The sequence below is a fragment of the Hyla sarda genome, chromosome 4 (genome assembly GCF_029499605.1).
Source record: "Hyla sarda isolate aHylSar1 chromosome 4, aHylSar1.hap1, whole genome shotgun sequence".
NCBI classification, from domain to species: Eukaryota; Metazoa; Chordata; class Amphibia; order Anura; family Hylidae; genus Hyla; species Hyla sarda.
In genome coordinates, this window is record NC_079192.1 from 7674266 (window position 1) to 7697550 (window position 23285).

The window sequence follows — 23285 nt, forward strand, 5'->3', positions numbered from 1 at the left end:
CCCCTGGACTCGCCTACTCCCTCTGTCGCTGCCTACTTGCGTACCCACCCTAGGCAGCGGGTCCACAACCATGGTTCTATTCCTTTACTAAAAAAGTGAGGGACAGTCTCAGGTCAAAGCAATAAACTACAAAAATGGACAAAGGTCGGAAACAGCTGGAGGCACACAAAAACTAACAGAAATAAACCTAAACACACACAATGAACCAAAGTCAACAGGTCGAGTCAAAACCAGGAGGGAGCAGAGTACAATAACAAAGAGCCAAAGGGTAGTCAAAAGCCAAGCAAAAAATTAACAGAACCAGATAACACAATATAAGTACAGAGTTAGCTAGTTTTGTCACAAGAACTTTCACAGGCAAGGAATGACTGAGAAAAACTTCCTTATATATCCCTGTGCAGCTAGCAGGAGGATTTTAATTGGATCAGCAAACTCAACCACACCCAGAAGCACAGAGGTGTAGTCCCAGAAACTGAATAAACAACAGAGCTAGAAAGAAGTAACCCTGTGGGGCGTGGATCGACACGCTGGAGAAAAGAAGCAGGGTGTGAGAGCTCCTGGTAGGGCCACTACTTAATGGGCTTTTAACTGTATATGAAAGGCAAATCCAAGGCAAAAAAAGTGCACCCAGCTCCCACTCACAACATGGATCCTGCTGGCCAAATCCCTACTTATTTTGTGTCCTTGAAAGTGACCGGGGGCCCGGTGGCGCCAGCACTGCGGCCTCCTGTGAAGCAGATGCAGGAACACTGCCGGCTCCTTACTGTGGCCGCAGCTATCCCCACCTCCGCTACAGCCCGGCGTGACTCACCTTCACTGCCAGCCCACCTGTCTCACTCGGGTCCCTGCGCAAGCACCCAGGAGTCCGACAGAGATCTTCAGCAGGTAGGCTCGCCGTCCCCACCAGCTTCTCTGCGCACGGAGCTGTGCACAAAAGAAGAGGACTTTCCCACTCTGAAGCCAGAGAGTACACAGCGGGCCTGCTCTCCACAGTGTGCAGCCCAGTCACTTCCTGCACCTCAGACGGGGGACCTGAGACCGGCACCCAGACACCCATAATGGCGGCCTCCTCACAGCCTCCTCCAGACCCCAGTACTGCAGCTGACACTTCTGATACCCAAACACTAGGAAGGGCAGTAATAAGCTCTGAACCCTGCACACCCCCTCCTGACACTTTGTGGGATTCTCAACTACTGTCTTCCTACAAGGCATCCTTCTACAATTTTACCTCCATCTGCCTCCCCAAGCTCCATGGCACCGATGCCAGGCCCACCGACCCAAGTGGTCACGGATTGGGAATCAGCTATGGACTCCGATGGCTCCCAACAAGATAGGAGCTCACATGATTCCACAGATGGCAGCGACAACCCAGGATTCTGGGGTGATAGTCTCCCTGCCAAAAAGAAGCTCTTCAAGACACCTATGAAACATGCTACACTTAAATATCCTGATCGACATCGGTCCTCTTCTGATGACTCACAAAACCGTTCAAGGGGTTCCCCCTGCCGCTTTGTACATGCAAATCGCAAGTATTCAGTGCACCTGTGCAGGCGCCTCCTGATCCCCATCTGCCATCTTCAGAAATGGCTGCTAACACCTTACATTTTATTTCTGGAACTGCAGGCTCTTCTGGCGTTCTTACCTGCTAAAAATGATCTACTTTCTATGGCATCTGACTTGAAGTCAGCGTGGCAACAGGATCTCAAGCAGATCAGAGCAGAGGTTTCTAAGTTACAGTCTCAAGTACAGAACCTTGAAGATTTTCGCTCCTCAGTGACCTCTCAAGTTCAGGCTCTGCAAGCCACCACAAAATCCCTTTCCCTGCAACAGACTGCAACATTGATAATCGGAACCGTAGGAACAACATTAGAATCAAGGGACTCCCACAATATGTTCCTCCCCAAGATATTGCCAGCACTCTGCAAAGACTTTTTAATGAGGTACTCCAGAAACCCCTCGACAGTCCACTAGAATTGGATCGAGCGAACAGAGACCTCAAAGCAAAAAATCCGGACCCTAGACGACAAAGAGACATTATCATTTCCAACAAAAAGAAGAAATAATGAACAAAGTGCGCACACTCAAGACCTTCACCTATAATTGGTCTGAAGTTAAACTTTTTCCGAACCTTTTTCTACGCACCCTTAAACTTTGGTCTGCTCTCCGACCTTTACTACAATTGTTACAAAGCGCTCAAATCAATTACAGATGGAGGTACCTGTTCTCTCTTATAGCAAAGTATGGGACTACTGCTGCTACCCTCCGCCGCCCGGAAGATCTACAGGGATTCCTGATGACTTTCCACCTTCCTTCTGTTTCACTGCCGGATTGGGATCGTTTGTTTCAACTGCCTCCACTATTACCTTCGGTGGCCCCTTATCATCGCCATCCTTCTGGTTGGCAGACGACTGACCGACCTCCGAATCAACAGCCGCAAAGACAGAAGAGAAAGACTTGACTCTCTGCTGGACTCTAAGTATATTATTACTCCCTCATAGGTCTTTCCCGTGAGGAGTCCCTCTGCTGAGCCCTTTGCTTCAGAACTTCCTCCTTTGAAACCACCATGTCCACGTTTTAGTTTCTGTTATGCTTCTAACATAATTCTAAGTATTCAGTGAAGTTCTACATTGTGATGCGTTATTCTCCTATCTCCATTCTAGTATTGATATTTTGTTGCCATTGGTTTCATACCTGACTAAATTCTGCCCTCCTACTGTCTCTCTTCCACTGTTTACCCTTTTCCTGGCGCTCCTTCCACATATCCCCCATTAGGTCACAGGTCGGACTGAATCCGATGCTACTTCAGCCCCTTATGGCCGCGTCTTTTAGTTCCTCTGCTCCCATGTCTATGTGGTTACTTTTCCCACTCTTGTTTCGCCTTCTTCTCCTTCCTTCTTTTTTTTCCTTCGTTTCTTGCAGGCTCATACTACCTCATTCACCTCGACTTCATGGACTGGGCAGTCCGGTGACCTCCAGACCGTCCTTAAATATTTCTCCACTCTCATGGCACCTGACATTAAAATGGGCTCGCGCAATGTGAAAGTCTTCAGGACCCCAGAAAAAAGAGCACAAGCCCTCTACTCCCTACATAGACATAAAGTACATGTTCTGGCACTACAGGAAACCCACTTTAAAATGGGCCATCTCCCACATATTAATGACAGATACAACTCTTAATGGTTATATAGTGCTAATCCTGAGGCAAGGACTAAAGGGGTCTCCCTAGCATTTCACCGATCCTTACCTATTACCATAAGTTCTTTGTCAATATATCCAAATGCAAGGTATGTGTTTTCAAATTGTGAACTTTCAGGCCAACGTATAATCATAGCTTCAATTTATGTACCCAACCATGGACAGATTCCATTTGTACCAAAGACCCTTGACAGTCTTGCATCCTTTGCCACGGGCCCTATTTTCCTCTGTGGGGACTTCAATCTCCCACTTTTCCCCTCTGTTGACACGTCATCGGGTCACTCCTACATATCTCATAACAAACTCCATGCCCTGAGGCGCAAGTTACACTCCCTCCAACTTTGTGATGCCTGGAGAACTCACAACCCCTAAGGCCCTGATTACACCTTCTACTCCCACCCCCAACAGTCGTATAGTAGAATAGACTATATTTCTTGTCCACACCACCTCCTACTCTCTGTCTTATCCACTAACATAGGAATAGTCACCCTCTCTGACCATGCCCCTGTATTCTGCACCTTTAATATTTAATATTCCCTATTGCCAAGCCCCACTCAACGTGGAGATTAAATGAGTCCCTTCTCATGGAGGCCCTTTGTCTCCAGGAGCTGAAGGACGCCATATCTCATTTTTCTCAGGACCATCAATCCGTTCCCTCGTCACCCATGGTGAAGTGGGAAGCTCTCAAATGCGTACTGAGAGGAGTCCTGATGAAGCATGGGGCATGGCTAAAGAGTGAAGCAGCAGTCAAACTGACAAGCCTTCTGCAGTCGCTTCAGACCCTAGAGACGCAACACAAACAGTCTCAACTAGAAGGAATGTTCTGCAAACTTATTAACCCCTTAAGGGCGCAGGGTTTTTCTGTTTTTGCATTTTCATTTTTTCCTCATCACCTTCTAAAAATCATAACGCTTTCAATTTTGCACATAAAATTCCATGTGTTGGCTTATTTTTTGCGCCACCAATTATACTTTGCAGTGACATTAGTCATTTTACCCAAAAGTCCACGGCGAAACGGAAAAAAAAATAATTGTGCCACAAAATTGAAGAAAAAAATTCATTTTGTAACTTTTGGGGGCTTCCGTTTCTACGCAGTGCATTTTTCGGTAAAAATAAAACCTTATCTTTATTCTGTAGGTCCATACGGTTAAAATGATACCCTACTTATATAGGTTGGATATTGTTGTACTTCAGAAAAAAATCATAACTACATGCAGGAAAGTTTATATGTTAAAAATTCTCATCTTCTAACCCCTATAACTTTTTTATTTTTCCGCGTACAGGCCGGGATGAGGACTAATTTTTTGCGCCATGTTCTGAAGTTTTTATTATAGGTACCCTTTTTGTATTGATCTGACTTTTTGATTGCTTTTTATTCATTTTTCATGATATAAAAAGTGACTAAAAATACTCTATGTTGGACTTTGGAATTTTTTTGCGCTTACGCCATTGACCGTGAGGTTTAATTAACAATATATTTTTATAATTCGGACATTTTTGCACATGGCGATACCACATATGTTTATTTTTAATTGCACAGGTTTTTTTTTTTTTTGAAAAGGGGGTGATTCAAATTTTTATTAGGGAAGGGGTTAAATTACCTTTGTTAACTTTTTTTTTGCAGTGCTATTGATTCCATAGGTAGCTGTAGCACTGCATACACTGATCTTTCACCCTGATCCCTGCAAAGCCATAGCTTTGCATGGATCAGTGAGATAGGGTCTCAAATGCTCAAGCCTGTAGCTCAGGCTTGGAGCAATCAAACGCCGATTGGATGTGACAGAGCAAGGTAAGGGGGTCTCCGCTCGCATCCTAGCTGATCGGAACATCGTGATTTTATTGTAATGTCCCGATCAGCCCGACTGATCTGCCGGGAAGCATTTACTTTAATTTTTAGACGTGGTGATCTAAAGGGTTAATAGTGTTTGGCGCAACGAACGGTGCTGCACGCTGTTAGCCCAGGGTCCCGGCCCACCCGGTGTGATGCTTTAAACACGGGGACCGGGTTAGGGGCATACAGGGACGCCCTTTGTCCTGAAGGAGTTAAAGTGCGCCACGAACTCCTAGAGCACTTAAACAAAAGTCATCGCTATTATAAACAGGTCACTGGTAGATTGTTTTATGAGTGGGGGAACAAATCACATTGTTTACTGGCTAATGCGCTTAGAGTGAAGAAATACTCTCTCTTAGGACCAGCGATACGCACTTCCCACAGGCTTGATCTCCCACCTGACCCCAGATATTCTATCTGCTTTTCATAGTTATTACTCTGATTTGTATACCATGCCTAAGCCTCAGATCCTGGCCTCTTCCACCTTGACTTATTCTTCTCTAGAGAAATATCTTGCTTCGACAGCACTTCCTGGCCTTCCACAGGAAGGGATCCAATTTCTGGAGTCTCCATTCTCCTCGGAAGAACTGCTGGCGGCGATCTCTTCTTTACCGGCTGGCAAGAGTCCGGGACCTGATGGTTACACTGCAAAATTCTATAAAACACTCAGTTCAGGCTTATCCCCCCCCCCCCCAACTTTCTGCATTTAATTCCATCTCCGGTGACTCTCCACCCTCTGCCTCCTTATTTTGTGCCTTTATAACAGTAAATTCCAAAAGAGGGTAAAGATCCCTTGCTCTGCCCGAGCTGCCACCCCATCTCTCTGATTAATTGTGATGCCAAACTGTTTGCTAAACTCATAGCGAACAGATTATCAGAAGACATGCAATCCCTCATCCACCCAGACCAAATTGGTTTTATTTGGGGTAGGGAGGCCAGAGGCAATACTCTTTGATAGGGTGGATTGGAGATTTTTAGAAGTAACTCTCTCCCAAATTGGTTTGGGTTCTGTTATAAAGTCATGCATATGGCACTATACTCCCATCCCCAAGCCCAGATTCGACTTAATGGTCACCTGTCCACCCCTTTTGACATTGGTAATGGCACGAGACAGGGGTACCCCCTTTCTCCACTCCTGTATGTATTGTGCATGGAGCATCTCCTTGTAGACATCCACCAAAACCCGGATATATGGGGATTGCCACTGTCCTCGTGCCATTGAAAATGTTCAGCATATGCTGAGGATCTCCTTCTCTTTCTCCCCTCTCCTATCACCTCACTACCCTCCCTTATGGCCACTATTTGCCTGTTTTCTGTACACAGTAATTACAAACTAACCCTTCTAAGAGTGAGGCTCTTAATGTCACTCTCCCTACACACATTGTGCAGATGCTCCGAGCATCATACTCCTTCCAATGGCAGTCAAAATCGTTGAAATACCAAGGCATTCAAGTACCGGCCAACCCAGCTGATACGTTTCGCTTAAACCTACCTCTTCTCCTGCGTACCTTAAAATTCGACTTGATCAAATGTGAACGGAATGATATATCAAGGCTGGGTAGAGTAAATGTATTCAAAATGAATGAACTTCCATGCCTTCTTTATCTTTTTTGGAAGGTGAAATATCTGACAGGGACCCTAGAGCTATTCTATGGAGGATCACACATTCCATAAAGACACTGTTTGATATAATGATCATTGCTTGTTTTTTGCACTGTCATTTTGCATTATTCAGCTTAGTATATACAGTAGTCTACTTATGTTATGACCCTGTAAGGAGAGAGTTGCTTTTTTATATTTTGTTTTCCTAAAACAATTAAAACTTACTTTGAAAAAAAAAGAAGAAAAAAAAAAGTAAACCTACAGGTTCTGGCAGAACCAGTCATCTCAGGTAAGCAATATTCATTTTGAATATATTTTAGGCATTACATCATTTCATCCTTCTTTACATCACATTTTACTAATTTTTCTAATTCTCGGTGCCCCCGGGGCCTTATTATTTGGTATAAATCACTTTATTAAATTCTCCCATATTTTCCCTCTGAGAAATCTGCTGTGTTATATAAGAAAGAACTAACAGATTGGATGACACACGTGGCACATTGTACCTGCATGGAGAGATGGATATCATTATGTAGTTCAAGGATTATCACCCCCATCATTCATACACTATGAGCACAGTCCTTCCACGCTGATTCTGAACCATAATATTTTTTTTTCTACAGCTCCAATATATACAATGTATTTTTATGGTAACAGAAACATAAAATGTGTTGGCAGATAAAAACCATTCGGTTCATCTAGTCTGTCCAATATTCTGAATACTTTCTTATATAAAGGATAGCCTTATGTATATCTCTATCTTATATGAAGGATAGCCTTATGTCTATCTCTATCTTATATGAAGAATTGCCTTATGTCTATCCCTATCTTAGCTCATGTATCCTTTTCCATACATAACAGACAGAACACTCTGCTAATGTACGTTTGGTAAGTTACTGAGAAGAAAGAAGCATATGGAAGAAACTGTGACAGCAAAATCAGGACTATACCTAATTTGCAGGATCAAAATTGTACCCAGTTGCAGATTCAGAAAAACCTGTCACAGATTTTGCACAGAACAGACACAGAATGTTCTCAATTACAACTATTATTTATATGTCCCTCAAAGAAATCTTCACCTACCACCTGCTATCTGTATAATGGCTGCTGAAGCTATGTGTGTAGGCTATTATAGTGGCTTTAACATCACCCCTATACTGCCTTATGATTGACTGGGAAAGCTTTTGAAAGCATTTTGGGATTTCCTGTGACCCTTCCTTCTCATTTCTGTTATGTGGCTGATGTTATTTTAGCAAAGTTCTGACTGATCACCGGTTTGCGCATCTCTAGTGATGAGCACTATTATTAACTAGGGCACTGTCTGAATGTAAATGGATAGAAAATAGAGATTAGACCTGTGATTGACCAGCCCTCTGTACCCCTCACTTTTGTTAGTAGCTGGGACTGGTTGCAGCTCAGTCCCATTCATTTGAATGAGGCTTTAGCCTTACAGATCCCTACTGAAAAAGTGTGACTGATGATATGTAATGAAATTCAGAGACATAATCACAAACAGTAAATTAAATGTGCAATAGCAATAAATTTAGAGGAACTGGTGTTGTCTTCTATGGAATTAAGATCCTCATTTACTACAAAGAATTGTGATATCATAGTGTGTTTTTTTGTTTGTTTCAGTTTAATGCCGGGAAAGCTACAATTGAGATGTTGAAATGTTTGTCCCATCAATCTCTAAGGGATCTATATAGGAAGTTGTAACTATGGGGACACCATGACCAGCGCTGGATTTACATATCTGAAGCCTGCTGGCACAAATTTTCTGATGCTTTAGACTTTGCCCATTTTGTAGGTGACACCATAAGTCATACAAGACTTTAATATGTTTGCTCTTACAAAGTAAATAAGAACATTGGAGGAGATTTATCAAAACCTGTGCAGTAGAAGAGTGGTGAAGTTGCCCATAGCAACCAATCAGATTGCTTATTTCCTTTTTCACAGGTCTCTTTAAAAATGAAAGAAGTGATCTGATTGGTTGCTATGGGCAACTGCACCAGTCTTCCTCTGCACAGGTTTTGATAAATCTCCCCCAATGTGTGGTGCTGCTTGACCCACTGATCCTTCATCCAGATGTTTTCTTCTCCCAATAGTGATCTCAACTATGTCAGTCAAGGGTCTAAACCAAATAGTTGTGTTAATGGGAGAATCAGGAAGGATAGATTTAGCCCAACCGCTGGTATACAAACAAAATGTTATGTCTATTTTTAGCTTATTTCATGGGAAATACAGCATATCATGAAATATACTTTTGTCTGGATTATAAGACTCTGCTGCATTTATAGTTAAAGGGGTATTCCAGCTTTATACATCTTATCCCTTATCCAAAGGATAGGGGATAAGATGTATCATGGCAGGGGTCCCCAGTGGCGTGACCCCTGCGATCATACATCTTAGCACCTATCCTTTGGATAGGGGATAGGATGTATAAAGCCAGAATACCCCTTTAACAGCAACTCATTATCTAACAAATAGGTCCTCGTTTTACTTTTCTCGTGGCATATCCTGAGATGTCAACATGTGACCATATCAGCTACATTGGTCACATATTACACATTCATGATTTGGTAATAATAAAAGTTATGTTTGGGGAGTTGGGTTCATTTGGATAGAGGTTTTTGTACCCCAGGCTTCAACCTAGGGGTGTTTTGGTTCTGTGAATTGGACCCCTATCTGCCTTCCTATAGGGTTAAGCATTATTTAATTGGATAGGACATGAATTCATAGATTTTTTTATTTTACAATATTGGATTCCTTAAAATGTTACTGTCACATAAAAAAAAAATATCCTTCTGATTGTTTTGAAAGTTTTGATCACTTAGCATCTGTTCACTCCCCATCTCGCTACTTGATCTGACTTGAGACAGGATCCATTATAAACACATGAAGCCTGACTCCTGCATCAAATCAGTTCAAGCCAAGGAGTGAAGAGCACAGCCATGAGCTTCTCCTGCTGCATCTAATAACCAGTCAAAACATTAGACCTTGTGAGACAGAAACACTTTGATGAAATTCAAGCAAAGACAAATGCGGACACTTCTGTAGGTTATTATCTAGCTCTTCAAAGAGTTATATACATTCTTGTTTTCATTTATCCAGGCAATGACAGATAAAAATCTCCTTCATCTCGGAAGTCATCCTTCTCGGTTTCCAAAATCTCCATAATTTCCAACTTTTATACTTTACTCTACTTTTGGTGATTTACTTTACAACTGTGATGGGAAATCTTCTGATCATCATCTTGGTCTCCTCTAGTAAGACCCTTCATTCTCCGATGTACTTCTTCCTCTCACATCTCTCTTTATCTGACCTCCTGCTCAGTACAGATATTGTCCCACAAACACTATCAATAGTCCTGAATGGGACCGGCACCATATCTTTTACGAGTTGCCTCACACAATTTTATTTTTTCTCAGTGTCTGAATGTTCGGAGTGTCTTCTCCTCACTGTGATGTCTTATGACCGATTTTTGGCAATTTGCAACCCGTTACGTTATCACAGTATAATGAGCTGTACGTTGCGTGTTATGTTGGTCACCATGTCTTGGCTGTTAAGTTTCTTGATCGTATTGATTAATACAACAACAATAGGTTTTCTACACTTTTGTGGGCCCAACGTGATTGACCATTTCTTTTGTGACTATGCACCCATATTAGAGCTTTCCTGCTCAGATGTCTCTGTAGTTCAGCTGGAAGTCATGCTCCTTGGTTTTCCGGTGCTTGTTCTTCCATTTGGAATAATTTTGGTTTCCTATGTTTATATTTTACAAGTAATTTTAAAAATCTCATCCATCACTGGAAGACACAAAGCCTTCTCCACCTGCAGCTCCCACCTCACTACCGTATCCCTGTTTTATACAACTTTGTTCAGTATTTATGTCCTTCCAACTGGACGATCATTGTCCACAAGTAAAATCCTATCTATGTTTTACACAATGGGAACCCCGCTGATAAACCCCATTATATACAGCTTGAGGAACAAAGACATTAAAGAGGCTTTTAAAAAAGTTATCAATGTGGTTTGACCTACATGACACAATAAATGAGCCAATTGTAAGGAAGAAAAGCTCTGCAGATACCTTACTATATCTACAGCAGTACTAGTTGCCTCAAATACAACTTACGGTAGTCTAAGGTTTCCTGATCATTTACTGAACATTATTGCCACCACTAGTAAAGTTTTGCACTAAAGTGCCAGTTCTCTAATGAAAACAACCGCCATGAACATCTCTTAAAGATGTATCATGCAGAACAACATCTTCCAAATAATTGAGAATGAGTTTTAGACTGCGGGGGATTCTAGATGTCGAACCCCCCGAGATCTAAAACGTATCCCCATAATGGGTCATGATTACCCCCACACGGAGCAGAGGCCGACAAAATTCCTCTATGTATCTCTATGGAAGAGCCAGAGAGCCATATATACTGTGTTTACTGGGGCCCCATGCAGGAGATCACTGGAGGTTGCGGCAGTAGGATCTATTTTCCTGTACCAGTCTAAAAAGACTTTGTGTCAAAACACGTCTTTATTGTGAGCTGTATACATATCTGTGAATAAACACTGACCGGATTGCAGAAGAAAAGTTGTGAATGACAGGATTTATTTCATTTGTTCTGTTGCTTTTACTGTCCACGTGCACAATGCAGAACAGGAGTGCTGACTCTCTTCAGAAAAATTTGATCTATTTTCTTGAAACCCCCTCCCTCATTACCGAAAAAAGTGGTATTGGGGGAAGACAAAAGTTGGCAGAATATTAGGAGGTGGGAGCTCCATGCCAATCAGGTGGGATATTTGAACAGGCAACTCACTAGCTAGTTGCACATAAATGTAGTATATCCCATTCCATGGATGCATAATAAACAGGTCTGACAGCAGATGGCTTTGTCCATAGTGTAGTGGTGAAACCAGGTTACTTCAGCTCAGCTCTCATTGAAGTGAATGGGAGCACTGCTACAGTAACCCAGCTAGGCCACAACTCCCTTTAGCCCCATTCACGATGTATACAGTGAAGGAAAACATTTGTTTGATCCACTACTGATGTGATTTGTTTGTCCACTGACAAATAAATAATCAGTCTACTGTTTACTGGAACAGTAAGATACAGAATAACAACAAAAAATCCAGAAAAACACATTTCAATACATTATGAATTGATTTGCATGTTACACAGTGAAATAAGTGTTTGATCCCCTACTAATCAGGAAGGTTTCTGGCCCACAGGAGTCTTTTATACAGAAAAGGAGCTAAGATTAGGAGCACTCTCTTAAAGAGACCAGTGCTCCCATTCTCAGCTTGTTACGTGTATGACCGAAACCTCGATCATCAATCATATTTCAAATTCTCCACCAATATATAACTGTGAGAAATCTTAAAACCACAGTCTCTAGTGGTGTATTGTCAAAAATCCCTTCCTGTCACTGACAGTGCTCAGCTGTATAGGTTGAGCACTGTCAGTGACAGGAAGGGATTTCTGACAATACACCACTAGAGACTGTGGTTTTAAGATTTCTCACAGTTATATATTATATATATTTCTTATTAAATGCTTAATAAAAGCTAAGTTTTAGGGGTGGGACCTAATAAGGGTATTAGTGACCCAAGGTTTATCCTTGGGTCAAAGGTGTTTATTTGATTGACCCTGACCCATCTCGGGTTGTAAAAGTTTTTGAGGTATCAGAAGTGACACCTGGCGCAATCTGTTTGTCTGTCAGGTACTACAGCTCCCATCATGGAACAGTCTGTTCCATGCTGGGAGTAGTAGTTCTTCCTAAGAAACTTAAAAAATAGAGAAAAAAGTGAAACACACATACACACACACTTTATTAAACACAATATTAAAATGCATTACTAATAAAAAAAAGCTAAAATTAATTATTAAAAATATATTATTTTTACATTAAAATGGCCTCATAAATGGCTACATTTTTAGGTCCCTGCCCGCCCATATAAATTGATCCCTATTTAAAAATTGACTTTCTAATTTTTTTTTTTCTGGTGGCTTTATAATTTTTTATACACCCAAGAATGGGATCTACATTTTATTCTATTCTGCCAGAGCAGAGAAAATCATTAACTACAAAGGTAACAGGATAAATATGTGGTTAACCACAATTAATTTGCACTATAAGTATGTTTTAAAATGAAATTTTTTTTAAATCAAAAAGCAGGGAACAATTTTTGTTAGCGGGGCAGGGAACTGAGAGCCCCGGCCAGCCGATATTAACATGCAAAGCAGCCTGTGAAAATGATTGGAATACTGTAATATAGTATTACAGTAAAGGTTAGAATAGACAAATACTATTCTTAGACTGGTGCTTTATATATATAGCATTCAATATTTCTAGCTGCAATGTTCTGCAGAAATAGTTTACTGTGCCGTGTGTAGAAGATTGGATCAGTCTGTCGTCATCAACTCCAGGCTGTGTCAGTCAGCCACTACATGTTCTCCTCATGCTGCCGCCAACTCCAGGCTGTGTCATTCAGCCACTATTTGGTCTCCTCGTGCTTCCGCCACCTCCACGTTGTGTCATTCAGCCACTATATGGTCTCCTCATGCTGCCGCCACCTCCAGGCTGTGTAATTCAGCCAGTATATGATCTCCTCATGCTGCCGCCACCTCCACACTTTGTCATTCAGCCACTATATGGTCTCCTCATACTAATGCCACCTCCAGGCTCTGTCATTGTGCCATTCTGCAACAGTGATTCTAATAGTGATGCCTCTGATCTGCATGTCATACTGAATAACAGCATTATTTCACTAACCCAGCACTCATTCTATGCATGTTAAAGCAAGGCAAAGTGTTCTACATCCCTATTGAGGCTCTCTGTGGGCCAGTAATAGCCGTTTTTAATAGCGATTTCCAGCGAATAAATTCGGACCAAAAACAGTTTTGGCGGGAAATTCGGCTAATCGGCCGAATCAATTTTTTTTTTAATTCACTCATGTCTAGTGTACGCCATTGACAGCGCAGTTTAATTAACAGTTATAGTTTTTATAGTTCAGACATATACGGATACGGCAATACCATATATGTTTACTTTTATTCTGTTAGATATTTTTTATATGGAATTTGGGAAAAGGGGGGGGGTAATTTAATCTTTTCATATGGAATGGGTTAATGGGTGTTTTATTAAACTTTTATCAAACTTTTTTTTACACTTTATTAGTCCCCATAGGGGACTTTTAGGAGGAATCGTTAGATAACTCATACAGATCAATGTAGTTCCACACAGAACCACATTGATCTGTGTGCTCTGCATTCGATTGATAAAGCCTGGTCCAGTAGGCTTTATCAATCTCAGAGCCGCAGCCAGTGCCAGAGGAGAGGTAAGCCCTCTGGCTACCTCAGAAGTGGATCACCCCTCCGCGATCGTGCTGCGGGGAGGATGGTGGGCGATCCATTCCACTGGACCACCGGGGAGTGTTTAAAGGTCCCTTTAGACGTCCCTGCCAGCAGCGATCTAAAGGGTTAATATCCGACTGCGGCGATCGCCATATGGAGGCTATTACAGCAGCTTCCAGCTACAAGAATCAGCAGGGGGCGGACAGTATGGCACGCGCTCGAGTCGGGACCCCATGCCATACACTGTTAATGGCACAAGGACTTGTATACATGTCCTTGGTTGTTAACAGGTTAAGAGCTTTTTATAATTTCCACATAGGCACATGGTGAAGCATTACAAGGCTGCATTTGAAATTCAAGACACCCCAGAATATGAGAAAAACCTTTAGGCAACTAATACGGTGTGCCAGCACAAGGCCAGGAAACTGTAATTATACATCCATGGTTGCGTATCCCATTCAACTTCTCACACCTGTAGCCTATCTTCCTCCTCCTCATCCATGGCCTTCCTCTTATGGGGAAGAGTGTAGTCTACCCTCTTACTCCCCCCTCCCTTTTTTTCATAGGTGTAAAATCAAGGGTTGCCATGCTGTCCTACATCTGCTAAGCCTAGACCAGAAAGGCCACACATCGGAGGAGCTACTGCCCTGTCTGCAATGGGAAGTACTACAATGGTTCTATGGTGGTGATCTGACATTGGGAAATGTGGTCATTGATAATGTCCAAAACATTGTAAAAGTGATGCATCTGGGTGGCATGACACACTCTCCCTGGATGGCAGACATGCTAAAACTTATTGTCAAATGTTTCTTGAGGAATTGTAGCGGTCTATGTGCAGAAAAGTGTGCCTTCCGTTTAACCAATGCTTTTAAACAAGCCATACCTTGACCTCCAGCGCCAAAATGGTCTTTCTCAACACCGACTCATTTGCAACTGTCAGAACTCAACATTATACATGTTGGACCACCTGTACCAGCAGCACAAAGGGGTGACAAACTTTCTTAGGCTGGGTTCACACCACGTTTTGTTAACTGCGGTTCCCGTACACGGCTGGGAGGAGGGGGGCGGGGCTTAATTGCGGCACCCGCACTCAGCCATATTCGGTAACCATATTTAATGCATGTCTATGAGCTGACCGGAGTGAGCCGCAGCCTCCGGTCGGCTTCGTTTTCGTCCATATGCGGTTTCCCGACCGCAGACAAAAACGTGGTCGACCGCGTTTTTGCCTGCAGTCGGGAAACCGCATACGACCGAAAACCAAGCCGACCGGAGGCTGCGTTTAACTCCGGTCTGCTCACAGACATGCATTAAATACGGTTCCCAAATACGGCTGAGTGTGGGCGCCGTGATTAAGCCCCGCCCCCCTCCTCCCAGCCATATACGGGAACCGTAGTTAACAAAACGTGGTGTAAACCCAGCCTTATGCAAAAAAATAGAACATTTTTGGAGCTAGTGTGACCTTCAGTGGAGACATTAGCAGCTTTATAGAGAGTAAATCAGAACGACAGCTCACCTCCTCCTCCCTGCACCTGTGCGCGGGCCTGATCAGCAGCGTCCCTGACCAGATGTATGCACAGAGTAAAGAAAACGGTCCAGCACAGGTTTGCAGGTAAAAAACAGCTTCTTCTTTTATTGGGTCAGTTCCGACAAGACAAATAAATAAGCCGACGCGTTTTGGACCTACACTCGGTCCTTAGTCATGGCATGACTAAGGACCGAGTGTAGGTCCGAAACGCGTCGGCTTATTTATTTGTCTTGTCGGAACTGACCCAATATAAGAAGAAGCTGTTTTTTATCTGCAAACCTGTGCTGGACCGTTTTCTTTACTCGCAGCTTTATAGAGACACCTGATGCATGCTCAGACCTTTCAAAGTGGCTAAAGATTTGTCAGCAAGAAGAACAGCGGAATTAGTAACGTTCTGCTGCTCATATGGATGAAAGAATGGGGGAGGGGTCACATCTGGCTGGAAGCAGTATGAATGTTCTCCTTGAGCAGGAGTTTGATGAGCAGGATGAGGAAGTGGGACCAGAGGAGGAGCATTTGGAGAACAAATCTAATGGAGGGATAAGAGAGAAGGATCCTACACAAGACGACACTGATGATGATGAGGAGGAGGTGGAAGAAGATGAGGACCATGACCAAACTTGACAGTATGGGGCAAAAGCTAAACAAGCTGGGCTTCTCAGAAAAGCTGGCAAGTATGGTGAGCTGTAAGTTTTCTTGCATGTGCAATGACAGGTGTATTGTGAGCTTAAAAGAAAGAGATGATTACTGGATAACCACACTCAGTATAAAGCCAAAATGGGGGAATTTTGAAACCCCTATGCAACCAGCTTGTCATGGCTTTCCTGCACCAAACATCTGCTAAACAGGGGTCTACTCTACACTCCCCGCTGAGTCAATGCTCCACTCCCTCTGCCAGCACTACCCCTGCAAGAGGGAAGAGCATCAGCATTCCACTCTGACATGAACTGTTCTCAAAAAGATGTAAACCATCAACCAGGTTGATGCATTCCTAAGCTGTGCTCTTTTTCTGACAGACACCATGAGCCCAGACACCATGGACTTCTGGGTCACCAGATTAGACCATTGGCCAGAACTTGCCGAGTTTGCCATGGGTGTTTTTTTGTTTTTTTTCAAAGTATATCTTTATTAACTTTTCATATAATCATACAACAGTCAGTATATGGCAAAGTATTGTACACAATCAACGAAATACAAATCTCACAAAATAAAGTGGATTTACAGGTAACCAGAACATGGGAAGTCATTAAGGCAAAAATTGTCACGGGCCAATAGCCAGTACCTCAGCAGTGCAAAACAGTAACAGCAAGTGAATGACATCCTGGTTATAGCATGCCATGAAGGAGTCTCGCTGTATGATACCTGAGAAATCTAAGTGAGTACTAGGTAAAAGAACACAGCACCTAAGGAGGGAGTGTAAAGACCGAGAGGAAACACACAGACAGGTACCATAGAGATCCACAAGTGGCCTACAAGAGGCTTAAAGATTGGTGCGCGTGGATACTGAGGAGAGGCAAGGGTGAGAAAGAAAGGATGAAGAAAGAGAGAGAGATAGGCAGTAGGAGGTAGCAGGGTAGAGAAGAGGAAGGAATAAAGGGGAGAAAGTCATGGCAGGTCTAGAGAAATCAGACACTTATCACGCGGAGCAGGCGAAACGGGAAACCCCCGTGTATCAATTCAGCAATACCAACGACAGTGTGGAGGTGTATGTTACAAGTACAGGGTAAACAGCTAGATCTACAGATACAGGGTCTCAAACTCCGCAGAAGACATGAACTCCGACCAGGACCTCCAGATTCCATGAAATCTGTCTAATTGATTCCCGGAGTCAGCCAAGAGCTCCTTCATTCTATAGATATGGGAAACCTCCCGAAGCCAGGACGAGATGGAGGGGGGAGACGGCGATTTCCACAGTCGTGGGATAACTGCTCTGGCTGCTAGCAAGAGATGTTGAAGTAGTTTAGCGGAGGAGCTGGGCATGGAAGTCAGGGGTATAGAGAGACGGAGCAGCGTAGGAGATTTTGGGATCATGTGTGAGGTTAGTCTGGAAATTATCTAGTGTCTGGGACCAAAAGGGGGCTAGGGCCGGACATTCAAGCCATATATGTGTCATGGTGCCACCTGGGTTCCCACAACGCCAACAAACATCCGTCACGTTCGGGTACATACGTGCAAGAAGTGAGGGGACCCTGTACCACCTGGTGATTATTTTATAATTAGTTTTGTGTGCTTTGCATGACGTGGAGGATCTGTGACACCTAGAAAATGACAGTTTCCAGTAACTTTCCGAGATTGTGCACCCTAGTTCCTTTTCCCAGGCTGAGCAGAAGGCCATGGGCGCTGTCGTGCAGGATTCAAAGAGGAGAGAGTAAATGGAAATAACTGAGTGGCCTGTCGAACCCTTGGAGACACAAAGACATTCAAACGGGTTGAGGGTCCTGTGAAGCTGCAGGCGCATTTTCTGAGCATTATGAAAGTGTGCGAGTTGGTAGTATTGCAGACGGTGTGTCTGTGTCTGCAGGGATGTCTGGAAAAAGTCAGAGATAGGTTTCAAAGCCGTCGGAGTGAGTAGATCAATGTATCACACAGGCATCGTCCCTGCGAAGGGTTAGGAATGTGGGTGAGTTGCGTGCCGGCGGAAAAACTGGATTATCAAGTAAAGGGACGAGTGGGCCTGTGGTGGAGGCAATGGGTAAGCATTTCAAGTAGGCCCTAGAAGCCGAGATCAAAGATGCAGTCACAGGAGGGAGGTCCTGCAAGCGTTTCCGAGAGAACCGGTTACTAGGCAACCAGAGCAGAGACTTAAGGTCCGTCTTCAAGGCCCTACTTTCCAGCATCACCCACTGTTTCTCCGCTCTGTTATGGAAGCTGTCGAGAACTCTAGTCCGAGTTGCTGCCAAATAGTATGATGTGAAGTCCGGCAGAGCTAAGCCTCCCCTGTCCTTCCTTCTAATCAATATCTGTCTAGCCAGTCGGGGGTGGCGCCGAGCCCAAACAAAGCCAGACTGCAGCGTAGAGATCTCCCATAGAAATGATCGAGGCAGTGCGATCGGAATACCTGAAAACAGGTAGAGGAGCCTTAGTAGCACGTTCATTTTGAATACATTGATCCTGCCAAGCCACGAAAAATCTCTACGCTCCCATCTAGCCAGGTCGGAGCAGAGTGTGTGTAGAAGCAGAGGGTTTAAAGGGGTATTCCAGATTTTTTTTTTTTGACTATGCTACAGGGGCTGTAAAGTTAGTGTAGTTCATAATATTGTGTCTTTACCTGTGTGTGACGGTTTTCTCACAATTCTTATGTGATTTTCACCCCGAGGGGACATTGATGCCAAGGTATTTAAGGGAGCGGGTCTGCCATCTGAACGGATAGGAAGCCTTCAGTGAGCGAAGGATGTGTAGGGGTATGGAGATGTTTAAGTCTTCGCACTTCGTAGGGTTAAGTTTATAATTGCATACCGTCGAGTATTGGTGGAGGACACTCATCAGGGAGGGCAGTGACACTGGCGGGGAGGATAAGAATATTAACAAATCATCTACATATGCAGAACATTTGTAATGGCACGGCGACAGAGATATCCCGCGAATATCAGGATGTGGTCCAATGGCTATCAGCAAGTGCTCCATACAGTGGCGGGGAAAGAGGGCACCCTTGTCACGTGCCATTGCAAATGGAGAAGACGTCAGAGAGCTGGTCACTCACACGGAGCTGGGCTTGGGGGTTATTGTACAAGACCATAATGCGGTGCCTCATTGTCTCACCCAGCCCAATTTGGGCGTGGGAGGCTGACAGGAACTCCCAATCCATCCTATCAAAGACTTTCGCCGCATCGAGGGACAAGAGCATAAGAGGAATCCCACAACTATTTGCGTAGTGGATAGTGGAGAAAGCTCTAAGCGTATTGTCCCTAGCTTCTCGCCCTCGAACGAAGCCCACCTGATCAGGATGGATGAGAGAACCGAGGTGGTCAGCCAATCTGTTCGCAATAAGTTTTGCGAACAGCTTAGCATCTACATTGATTAGAGAGATCGGCCTGTAACTAGGACAGAGAAGGGGATCCTTCCCCTCTTTAGGAATAACCGTAACATATGCTCTCACAAAGGAGGGAGGGAGCGGAGTGGATTGAAACTTAGCAGTATACCCATCAGGGCCCGGGCTCTTACCCGCCGGTAGTGCTGAGACTGCCGACTCCAACTCCTCAGGAGTAAAGGGTGCCTCCATCGCTTCAACTACAGTCGCAGGGAGGGATGGGAGTGCCGTCGAGTCTATGTAATGTTGGAGAGATGGGGGATCTGGAGTTGGGTAGACTAGTGTAATATTTGTGAAACGTATCAAGAATCTGAGGGGTAAGGTAAGACGTGGTGCCTGAAGCCGTTTTGATTGCGTGTATAAATGTGGATTCCTTTTTTTTTTACAGCGGCCAGAAGACGGACAGATTTATTGCTCCACTCATAAGAGACCTTACCCGTCAGTTGCCTGTAAAACCGACATACTTTTATCAGTTCCCGATACACCTGTTCTTGTTGGGAGTGTTTGTGTTGCGTCTCCAGCGCCTATAAGGTCTGGGTTAGCGATCAAAATTTTGCGGAGGCTTCCCTTTTCGGCCTTGCTCCATGCCTCATTAGGACTCCTCGGAGAACACATTTCAAGGCATCCTATTTCACAGTAGGAGCAGTTTGATCAAAAGCATGGTCACTGACAAACTGGAGCACTGTGTCCTTCAGATCCTGGAGAAAAGAGTGTCCAGCAAAAGAGATTCATTCAGTCTCCAAGAGGCATGAGGCTTGGTCAAGGACAGAAGCGTGAATGAACAAAGTAATGGGGCGTGGTCAGATAACATCACAAGTCAAATGGAGGTGTTGTGATGGTTTGGAGAAGATGATGTGGAAAGAACATATAATCTATTCTGCTGTATGAGTTCCTAGGGTGTGAGTAAAAAGTATAGTCTCTGTCCTGTGGGTGCAGAACCCGCCACACGTCCGCAAGTTGCATGTCATGCAGAGTTCTGCGCATAGCCCTCAATTTGGAGTGTGAGATGGAAGAGTGTCCCGTGGAGGTGTCACATGAAGGGAAGAGCGGGGTATTAAAATCACCACATAAGATAATGGCTCCCGTTGCAAAGATACGTAAGGCCTCTAAAGTCGCATGTAGGAAGGAAACTTGTGCATAGTTGGGAGCGTAGACTGAAGCTATCGTAAAATGGTGGCCCGCTATCGTGCAATTAACAAGGTACCTGGCATTGGGTCAGTTTTAGTGGAAGTGATCTGAACTAGAGGAAAATATCTAGATGTGAGAGGTGGAGTGTGGCTTTCCTTAAAATGGGTCTCTTGCAAAGCGAGAATGTGTACTTTTTGTTTGTGGAAGGAGTATAGCAGTTGGGCCCTCTTTTCGGGGGTGTTAAAGCCCTGTACGTTTAAGGACGCTACTAAAAGGTCAACTGCCATTGTGTGAATGTGGGGTGCAGGTCAACTTACTCAGATGCCCATCGGTTGCTCCGTCGCCCGATCTGAGAGGCATGGTTATACTGGAACAGGTAAACCTAGAGGAAAATAGAGGGGAGAATGAAAAAGTTAGGACAGAGATGAAGCTAAGAAGCTGGTGCATATACACGTCAGCACAGGTGCTAAGGAGAATGGCCATATGGGCCAAAAATAATGCCAGGACCAGTATGGCATGAAACCTATTGAGGGTAATGCAGAAGGCGGGCAGAGGAATGCCCAGCGGTCAGAAAGTTGTACTATTTGCTCGTTCATTCACTAAGGGAACGTCTGGGCCAGGGCCAGTCTAGTACGCATAAAGCCATCTCCTCTGTAAGGCAGGGGGAGGGCACAAAGAAAAAAGGGCGGTAACAAGTTGATCGGGCATAACACCCTACAGAAACCAATGGGAGGGAGGCAGGAACATGGGGTGATCTAAAGAACAACTAGGATCAATAATTTAACAGCAGAAATCAGGTGTTGCTGCAATCAATCACATGACAACAGACAAACAAAGTGTAAGCATGAAATGGCACCAGGGGGAGAACCACAATAGGAGACCTCAAGTATCCCAGGGTAATGAGCTATCACGCCCCCTCCCGTAGGCTTGCATTGAGGGGCGGAGCGTGACGCTACACGGGCACGGAGGCGTGACATCACATGCCGCCGGCCCGGTGGTCACCCGTAATCAGACCCGGAGCGAACACGCTCCGGGGACTGATTACAAACGGGGAGCCGCGTGCATGATCACGGGCGTCCCCAGCGGCGGGACTCCCACGATCAGACATCTTATCCCCTATCCTTTGGATAGGGGATAAGATGTGTAAGCACCGGAGAACCCCTTTAAGCCACTTTAAAATGTCTTGAATCCCAAGTGACCCTAGCAGTGGTACACAGTGCTTTAGAGCTCTTAGGCAGCAATATACACATGTTTTCGGGCTTATCTCATTGTCAGCTTGCAAAGAACCTGCTTGCCGTAAACCAAACTCTTTTGAAAAGTTTTGCGTACCCAGCGAACCAAAGTTTTGAACTATCTGCTCAACTCTATTTGTTAGGTTAAAAAATTACAAAAATCCATCAAGTTCAACCTACAATTCTACAATATCCTTAATGTGGTCATAAGACCCAAACCTGTGGGGTTCTTTAAGCTAATCATCATGTTCCATGATAATGTACAATCTATAAAAACAGATCATGTATTACATTTTATTTTTACATCTTTAAATAAGTTTTAGGCATTTATTATTATTATTTTTTTTTCTTTACATCATAGTTTTCTCTAATTTCCCAGGGACCTCATTATTCGGTATAAATCACCTCAGTAAATTGTCTTCATAGAGACGTTTCTCTCCCCAGACAAACCTGCTGTCTTCTATAAAAAAAGAACGAAGGATTCTACCACCCACACGGCACATTCTACAGACAAAGAAGGGTGGAGAATTTTACTTTCCTAAGGATCATTGCTAGAAGAGGAGTTTAATCTTCCCATTTGGCTGATTTCTAATCCTTTTTATGGATTTTTCTGATTGAGAATTTGTTCATAAGTGACGGTTTGGAGGAAATTTATCAAAATATGTAAAGAGGAAAAGTTGACCAGTTCCTCATAGCAACCAATGAAATTGAATATTTCATTTTTTTAAAGTCCCCTAAAATTAAAAGAAGCACTCTGATTGGTTTCTATGGACAATAAGTCAATTTTTCCTCTGCACAGGGTTTGATTTAGTATAAGAAAATCTGCCTGAGATCCTTCTATTACCAAGTAACACTCAATATCTTCCGACTTATAAGGCCCGTTTTGTTATGAGACACCACAGTTCACTATCACATGCCGGCCCGCTGATGGCTGGTGACCACTTTTTCATCAATTACGACAAGAAAGGGTGAGAATCGAAACTAAAAAATTAGAAACTGTAATTTTTTCCCTTATTTCTTCTCATCACATATTTGGTTTGGTGAAAGCACGGAAGAAAGCCCGACTGCAGGATCAGACTGTACAGAATTAATTTCTTGTGCCATAATATAAATATTCAATCAGAAGGTCTGTATAGAAGCTGTGTACAAAAATGGAGGAAAAAAATGAAATTATGACCTACTGCAAAGTTTCTTGAATTCTCATTTTAGATGTGTTAGGGCAATAGAAACATGTTTGGTCAGGTAGACAAAGCCTATAACCCCTCGAGGACACAGCCAATTTTCACTTTTGCTTTTCGTTTTTTTCGTCCTCTCTTTCTAAGAGCCATAACTCTTTTAATTGTCCATCCAAAGACCCATATAAGGGCTTGATTTTTGAGCAACCAATT

General features: G+C 43.6%; 1 protein-coding gene across 1 annotated transcript; it reads left to right on the top strand.

Annotated features, from left to right (window-relative positions):
- The first annotated feature begins 1251 nt into the window (after positions 1–1251).
- LOC130367195 (uncharacterized) lies at positions 1252–10664 on the top strand. The gene is given in 5 exon segments (XM_056569599.1): positions 1252–1854; positions 2920–3099; positions 3744–3887; positions 9698–9756; positions 9758–10664. Coding segments are annotated over 5 exon segments (1893 nt in total).
- The last annotated feature ends 12621 nt before the right edge of the window (positions 10665–23285 follow it).